The sequence below is a fragment of the Ostrinia nubilalis genome, chromosome 21, assembly GCF_963855985.1.
Source record: "Ostrinia nubilalis chromosome 21, ilOstNubi1.1, whole genome shotgun sequence".
Classification (NCBI taxonomy): domain Eukaryota; kingdom Metazoa; phylum Arthropoda; class Insecta; order Lepidoptera; family Crambidae; genus Ostrinia; species Ostrinia nubilalis.
In genome coordinates this window covers 9,053,174-9,061,413 of record NC_087108.1, presented here as the reverse complement: position 1 = coordinate 9,061,413, position 8,240 = coordinate 9,053,174, and the positions used below count along the sequence as shown (strand labels likewise).

The following is an 8,240-nucleotide window of genomic DNA, read 5'->3' as shown; positions in this document are numbered from 1 at the left end:
AGGCGCAAAATAAAGAAAACAAAAATAAACAAAGCAACCCGCACATACTTATTTGTCTTTCTCACCGGAGGGGTGGAGCCGCTTCAGAACCTGCGTGAGGTCGAGGCCGGTGAGCGTCTTGAGCGCGGGCGGGATGCCTCCCGCCAGCCGCGCGACCTCGCCCGTGGCGCCCGAGTCGCCTACCAGGACTATCTCGTCTGTACGGGCTAGAGGAGCCGATACTTCGGCCGCGATCTGCAAGGGATCAACAAAACATTTGAACAACGATCACACATCACAATAACGAGCGTAGTTTAGGAGTCACTATAACTTTAAACCCAAAAATATGATGTCGTGCGTGCACGTTCTAGCAACGCCGTCACCTCCGTTGCCATTTGCGAGAAATTAAAGGAACTTTCGAACAAACTAAGCGTAGAAGTCACAAAGTAAAGCACAAGTTCTTTTACAATCGGTACCAACTACTCTGCTGAGATCTGAGAACGAATAACAGAATCTTGGAACAATTATCGTATGAGTGAGTCTTAATAACTACTCAGCGTTGGCTCTCCCTGCTTTGAGAAAGATCTCCGTTCATACTATCTATGTAGGTATTCCTACCTTAGGCAGAGCTTCGAGCAATAGCAGCATCTCCAATCTCCATACAGCTTTACATATAGACTTTGGCCTTGACCAGAATCTTTTCTGCGGTGGCTAACCTGCTTCATTAAAGACCTTCTCCACAGTTCAATGAAGTGTTCCTACCTTAGGCAGAGCTTCAAGCACCAGCGCCATGATAGCAGCGTCTCCATACTGCTTGTAGACCTTGGCCTTGGCCAGCATGCGCTCAGCATCAGCCTTGCCTACGTCACCAATGGCCGTGGCTTCAGCCAGACCCAGGACTTTGATACGTTCGGCGTCGGCCTTCGCGGCTTCTATCGTTTGGGTGCTGCGGAAAAAGAATAGATAAAAACTTTAATACAACAAACGAAGCTGAGACTAAATAAAATCTAAAATGTCTGGACACATTTTTAGTGGGAAACCTAAACGGGAAACCCAATTTGGAATGGTTTACCTTTTCTCGCTAGGACGAAGAGGCAGTAGATTAAAAATAAACTAATATTATATCAACAGTGGACGTCCTGTGACTGGTTGGATGATGACGATGATCGTATATGAAGTATAGTTACCGTTTGCCCTCAGCAATGGCCTGAAGACGGTAGGCCTCCGCCTCGGCCGGCAGGCGAACGGTGGAAACCAGCTCCTCTTCGCGACGCAAGATCTCTTGTTGCTCTACCTGAAAAGGAAATTCTATAAGTTAGAAAGATGATAGAAATATCGCAAATAGCACTAGAACTAGAACTGATGACACAAAAAATAGTTAAGCTAGTCAGATTATTTTAAAAAAATAACCCTTTATACGGCAGGTAAATATAAATTTTTCATTGTTTTTGGATCTCACGAAAAGGGAATAAAGTTCAAAATATGATGGGAACTATATTCCCACTGCTGTAAAGGGTTAAATAAGTTTTACACGATGGAAGTCGACGTGATGTAATTTACATACGAGTAAATTGACGGAATTAGATAATGGCAGAAAAATATAGGAACTCCCATTTTGTTAAAAAGGCGCCTTATCTTCTTTAATTTCCTAAATTCGGTTACTATGTACCATTAGTATATTTTTTACTGCGTAGCTACTGTTTTCTGATTCTTTGTGTAGGACCGTTTTCAAGCTACGACTCATATTTTTCTTCACTCGTGCTGTCAAATGAAAATGTAATCAATTTTCAATTAAAGTAGCAGCTTCACCTGATCGCTTGCTCGCTGTAGCGTGTACAGTGATACGATCAATTTACAATCCCCACTGTGTATGTTTGGATTAACTTTATTTATTAACTCGATACACCTACATATCAAAGAAAACGCAGTCAAATAAGAACTTATGGGCAGCCCAATATCCTTTAAACCCAAATAGAGTCGTGCTAAATCGCTGTAATATTGACTAAGCTATTTCTCAAGAGTCTATGAAGACTTTTTAATCTGCACTCAGCCTTACCTCAATCTGCTTGCGTCGCTCCACCACCTCGATCTGGATCTCCTCGTTTCGGATCTTCTGCTTAATCTTAGCGGCCTGCAATTCGTAAGCTAACGCCGCCTCAGCTTTCTGGAAATGAGGATTTTAAATGAAAAAGATATCCGGATTGCAAATAAAGTACAGTTAGTTGCTGCAGTGCAGTTCAATGTAAGTAATCTGATTCTCAAAAAGTTTTTTTTGGCTGATAAATTAAAGTAGTGTAAAACCTCAAACGACCGATACAAAGTGCTAAGATAGACAGGAAGTTGGTTACAATTTATTTTTTCAGTATGCAACGGAAATGGAAGTTGCCTTTACTGCTATGTTTTAAATCAAGTATAATTTCTCATTTAACAAATAAATAAACGCGTTGAAAAGAGTTCTGTGATTGGTTTGTGTGTCACCCTGTGCGTCCACGCGCACTGTGAGATCTCATAGTAACGTTTGTGAATACGGGCGTAAGAATCAAACATCGAAGAATGTACTCACAGCTGTATTGACTTCCTGGTCGAACTGCGCCTTCTGCAGCTTGAACATTCTGGTGTTGTCCTCGATCCTGGTGTCCATGGAGTACTTCACGTCCATCGCACTCTTCTCGCACTCCGCTTCCTACAACAATACGTAGAATAATAAGTAGAAGAATAGGTTGTTCAATTAGGCCAGTGTTTTTCAACATGTGGGTCGCAAACCCCTGGGGGGTCGCGGTCGCGAAGTCATCAGTCACTCGCGCAATATAGAATCGGGCCTCTTCAAGGGCAGAATCATTAGTTGGACATTTACTGGGCAGATGTGTACCACTCTAGACTGCATCTCACATAGTATTAGGTGTGATTGTGGTCAAATACCTGCCTTTTGCTGCATAAAAAATATTGGTGGTAGAGCAATTTTTTTTTAAGATGCCTGTGCGACTCCCACGTCGGCGTCGCGCTTCACGACCGCCGTCTGCGCCTTCCCCAAGCTGGCCAGGTACTGCACGTCATCGTACACGTCCTTGATCGTGAACGAAGGTCCTGACCAAGATGTTCACTATCTTACGTAGCGCAGAAGACAACAGTGAACTCTTCGAAGAGCAAGGGTTTCATCAATTTCCAGGGTACTAGAAATCCGTGGGTGCGGCAATCCTTATTTGTAGCTTGGTGACTGATTATTATGTACGTTTCTTGGTCTGGTCTTCGGAAAAGTGAGGAAGCTGCATTATGTAAGAACGGTAGTCGATACTCTTCAGAACACAGCCTAAGTCTAGCATACTTACCATCTTCGTGACTCAGGTGACTTTCTCAGCTGTAACCTTTTGCCAAAGCTTAAAAGCAGGAGAATGAAGGGCTACATACTCGTATCCCAGCGTCCCGGTTGGCCTGTGCGACTCCCACGTCGGCGTCGCGCTTGACGACCGCCGTCTGCGCCTTCCCCAAGCTGGCCAGGTACTGCACGTCATCGTACACGTCCTTGATCGTGAACGACAGGATCTCGATGCCCATCCGACCGACGTCGGGCGCCGCCACCTCGCGCACCAGACCCGCGAACTGATCGCGGTCCTTGTACACCTCTTCGACTGTAAGCGTTCCTGTTGGACAAAAAAGCACCCTTCAGTATGTGTAAATGGTTGGATTTTTTGTGAGTTTCCTGTGTAAAGGTATTTAAACCTAATTTGTATAACACAGGGTGGAAGGCGCTGGCAGCTGTGACACAGTTCATACTAGTACAGCTGTCAACGTGTACCTCTTGTAAAATTATGTAGGTAACAAAAGTCAATATTTGAGACATGGGAAAATGCGAGTGTGCTGCATACTTTCGGTATACCGAAAGTAATGTATCATGACGTGTTGACAGATTTTAAAATAACTGGTTTTATGATGTGTACAAACTTTTACGGATAAATTGAGATGGTATGTTACTACAACTAGGTATGTAGAAGAAAACACCTGAAACAAGCGAAATTTTTCCAACATCTAGATTTGACAGTATTTTAACGAGCATCGTCTACTGAAACGTGCAAACATGAGCAAATGCCAGGTAAATTTAATGGAATTGAAACGACTACGTTTGCGTATCTAAAAATAGCAAAGGAAACCTCATTGAATAACTGAAACAGCAAACTGATGGAAATTTGTTCAATTCCATAAAGTAATCATAAGGGTCGATTGCAGCATTGCATGCATGTTCACTATAATTACGATATAAAATATGTACCTATACTTTTTTTTTTTTTTTTTTTTTTTTTTTTTTATGTGATAGGAGGCAAACGAGCAGACGGATCACCTGATGGTAAGTGATTACCGTCGCCCATAGACACCCGCAGACCCAGGGGCGTTACAGGTGCGTTGCCGGCCTTTAAGGTAAAGATACGCTCTCCTCTTGAAAGCTTGCAGGTCGTATCCGTCCGGAAACACCGCAGACGACAGTCCATTCCACAGTTTGGTTGTACGGGGCAGGAAGTTTCTAGAGAAACGTACTGTTGTGGACTGCCAACCATCTAAGTGATGGGGGTGGAAGTGCTGTCGGGTAGATCGGTGGCGAAAAGTGGCGGCAGGAATAAGTCCTGATAATTCTTCGGAGCACTCCCCGTGATACATGCGATAGAAGATGCACAGTGAGGATACATCTCTACGCAGCGCCAAGGGGTCAAGCCGATCCGAAATGTCCTGGCAGTCAACGATTCGAGCTGCTCTCCGTTCAATGCGGTCCAGAGGGAGAAGCTGGTACTGGGGCGCACCTGCCCAAAGATGAGAACAGTATTCCATATGAGGCCGAACCTGCGCCTTGTAAAGTTGCAGACGATGGGCTGGAGTGAAATACCGTCTCGATCTATTGAGCACACCAAGCTTCTTCGAGGCTAATTTAGCCTTACCCTCTAAATGACCACGGAACTGGACTTCGCTCGATATGTCGACACCAAGGATTCCGATATTGGCTGAGGCAGTTAGGGGAGTGCTCTCGAAACAGCGGGATACGACAAACGGCAACTTTTTGGCGGTGAACGCGCAAACTTGTGTCTTTGTAGGGTTAAATTGGACCAAATTGCGTCGACCCCAGTCTGTACAAAGGTTACAGATAATGGCGCTATTCTCAAGAAGGAAGGATATTATGGAGTTGAAACATAATAAATAGTTATATGTTACTTGGGTCAATGTGTGTAAAACCAACCCTAGGTAAATACAGGAAAATATTATGAAATAATATTAACTTTTAAAAAAAATAAAACCGACTTCAAATGCGTGAACACAAAAAAAAACTAAAAATATTGCGTATAAAAAAGTTCATCCCCAATTTTCCACCCTTGGGGGTGAAATGAAATATTTTCTTCAAATTCGCATGAAACCACCCTTTTGATAATACCTATTCAACAAAAAAATAATCGTTCAAATTGACTTATAATCGGCGGAGATATTGCGTATAAAAAAGTTCATCCCCAATTTTCCACCCTTGGGGGTTGTTTTTTCTATTATTAAATTTAAATGGGACCACCCTTGAGGTATTACCTATACGCCGAAAAAAGATTTGTTCAAATCGGTTCATAATTGGCGGAGTTATCGCGTAACAAACATAGAAAAAAAAAAAAAAACATACGGGTCGAATTGAGAACCTCCTCCTTTTTTGAAGTCGGTTGAAAATTATACAAGTAAATACCTGTTACGAGTTATAGCCTGACCAGGAACATAAAAACCCTCGCCATGTTGCGGAAAATTAATGGTACTAATTTCTTTTAATGGCAACAGTAACTGAAAACTTCATTGACATGTCACCTTGCATGTCAGTCTATTGCTGTCAAAGTTTAAACAAACTTTATTTTAAATGTGCGCAATTGATTTTGTGAATTAAATTGCTAAAATCTTTTTATAGTCGTGAAAGAAAAGTGGTTCACAATGTGTTAAAGTATTTGTCGAAGAGAAATACTAAGGGTTCGGACAATATTTTCATTGAATAATGTTTCCGACAAAGGTTGTCAAATTGACTGACATGTTTATCATATAGTACAGTCAACTATGAAAATTAGCTGTGGTTTGTTTCAACTACCTATTTTAAAGTTTTTTTGTCACTTTGTAAGTATTGAATTTTATGGAATTGGGAAAGAAGTACCGAGTTTGAAGCGTTCATGAGCAGACATTGTAGTTGAATATTCAAGTTCAGAATTTGATTATTGATGAATAATAATAAAATCCTACTTGCTCGATTGATGGTTTCATTTAATTTATTTAAACCAGTTTACCTATAATATAATATTTTTTTGTTAATTTATGAAAATATTAAATTAGCCTATAATCCTGAAACCTGATACATAAAGTTAGCCTATTAATTTAATACAGGTACGACTGTACCCAGTGTTGCACTATCAAATGCAATTGACGCGCTTCTATGCCAGGGTTTTTATGTTCCTGGTCAGGCTATATAAACCTTAAATACAAATGAAATGAAATACAAAAATTTCAGAACTACATATTGCAATACCATTTGCAGGTGCATTTCAATAGCACTCATTAAAAAAATACCATTCCGATAGCAGTCCCAAACTCAGCTAATTAAAATACACAAGTACTACCTACCTACCTATACATATCGAAGGAAAGGAAATATAACTGTACCTTAAATAAAGTCGGAAATACTGCACGAGTCGAAAGATTGAATTCAGTTTGTACAGGTATTCAATATTTGAGTTAATATTTGAAAGTTCTGTTTGTGATTCAGACGTATTTGTCGAAGTCAAAGGAAAACTGAATTTTTGACTATGCTTTTGGCGAATGGGACGTGAAAACTAAAGTAGGAATGTGATAACATAAGAGGGCTATCGTTTTAGCGCTCACCAGTTAGCGCCACTGTAGAGTAAGGTCTTGTCACTTGCTAGTAGCGAAGACAGTGGCACCAACTGGTGAGCGCGAAAGTGGTAGGAGGACTATCGCATTTGCACTCATCAAGATGGCGCCACTGTAGAGTAAGGTCCTGTCAATCGCCAGGGGTGCCAACTGTTTAAGTATAAAAACGATAGCCCTCATTGGATTTGAATCATTTGTTTTATAAAGGTCTGTATTAGAGAACGAAGTTTAAAATTCGAATGAACTTCAAATATATGTAGATTGGGGCCTTCTGGTTGTACAATATGTAACTGGACCAAATGATACAGAATCTTTTATTGAGATTGAATGGGAGCGTTGTTTTATAATAATAGGTACTACAGTTACCAACAAACTATAGCTTAAAGAGTCCAGTGTCCGCACAATAGTACTAAAAAATACCTCAAAAATAACTCAAAAATTATTATAAAATACTTTAACTAAGCGTTAAATAAAGCTCACTATCTTACAAAGACTAAACTTACTTTTTAACGTTCAGCAACGTGAGTCCAATGGTCAAAGTTATGGGGACCAGCGCCAACTTTACTAAATCCATTTTGTACTATCACACTATACTATCACACACTGGACTATCAGACACTAGAGAGCACTTTCCAACAATTTCACACTTTTTTCTTTGGTTTTCTTTGGCATGGAAGACTAATTTGGTCACAATATTGTCAAATTCACGATATGATCTTATCAGTTCTGATAACGTTGATTTATTAAGCACTTTCACGTAACTATCACAAAAACAAAATTAAAACTTTTTTTTTTTACTTTGTGACGATTTTAATGTTTTAGTTTCGTATATTTAACACAATATTTAGTTTAATATCGTCTGCCTCTTTGGGAAAATTGTATTGTAACGTACCAACAAACTGTAATTTAGGGAAAATATGTATCGACTGTAATTGAAAGCTGATATAAATACTGGGAATTCTTATCAGCTAACATCCAAAATCGATGTTAACTGATAAAAAATTCCCAGTATTTATTGCAGCTAACAATGATTGGAAAAATATATCCGTTAAAAGTAAGAATGTTCTATCAACATCTATCTACTTAGATAAATCGATACTCGCATTGCATTACATGTTTTGCATAAATTAATCGCGGAACTAGTCATCTGGTAATCATAATAATTGTAAGTACTTTGCAAGTAGAGCTCCCGGACTTATATTATTTGTAATGTATGTAATTTTTCTACGGCATTTGGGATTTTATAATTGAAAATAAATAGCATAATTTCAGTTAAGTTCCTACTACCGGTTTCAATAAAAAAACTTAGGTATTTCCCGACACTGTACTTGGATCAAATCAAGTACAAAAGTTGCATTATTTACGAATGCAATTTTTTA

At 39.8% G+C, this 8,240-nt stretch overlaps 1 protein-coding gene across 5 annotated transcripts in view; it reads right to left on the bottom strand.

Annotated features, from left to right (window-relative positions):
• LOC135082302 (flotillin-2) overlaps positions 1-8,240 on the bottom strand; it is a 268,349-nt gene that overhangs the window by 2,854 nt on the left and 257,255 nt on the right. For 2 of the 5 annotated variants that reach the window (XM_063977087.1, XM_063977089.1), the window contains 6 exons: positions 3,385-3,617; positions 2,543-2,662; positions 2,036-2,143; positions 1,167-1,273; positions 742-925; positions 66-234 (listed from right to left, as the gene is read on the bottom strand). In XM_063977087.1, the coding sequence (XP_063833157.1) occupies positions 66-234; positions 742-925; positions 1,167-1,273; positions 2,036-2,143; positions 2,543-2,662; positions 3,385-3,617 (921 nt within the window). Of the gene's footprint in view, positions 1-48; positions 235-741; positions 926-1,166; positions 1,274-2,035; positions 2,144-2,542; positions 2,663-3,384; positions 3,618-7,364; positions 7,727-8,240 lie in introns of those variants that run through there. The other 3 variants (XM_063977091.1, XM_063977090.1, XM_063977088.1) reach the window with 3 other exon arrangements.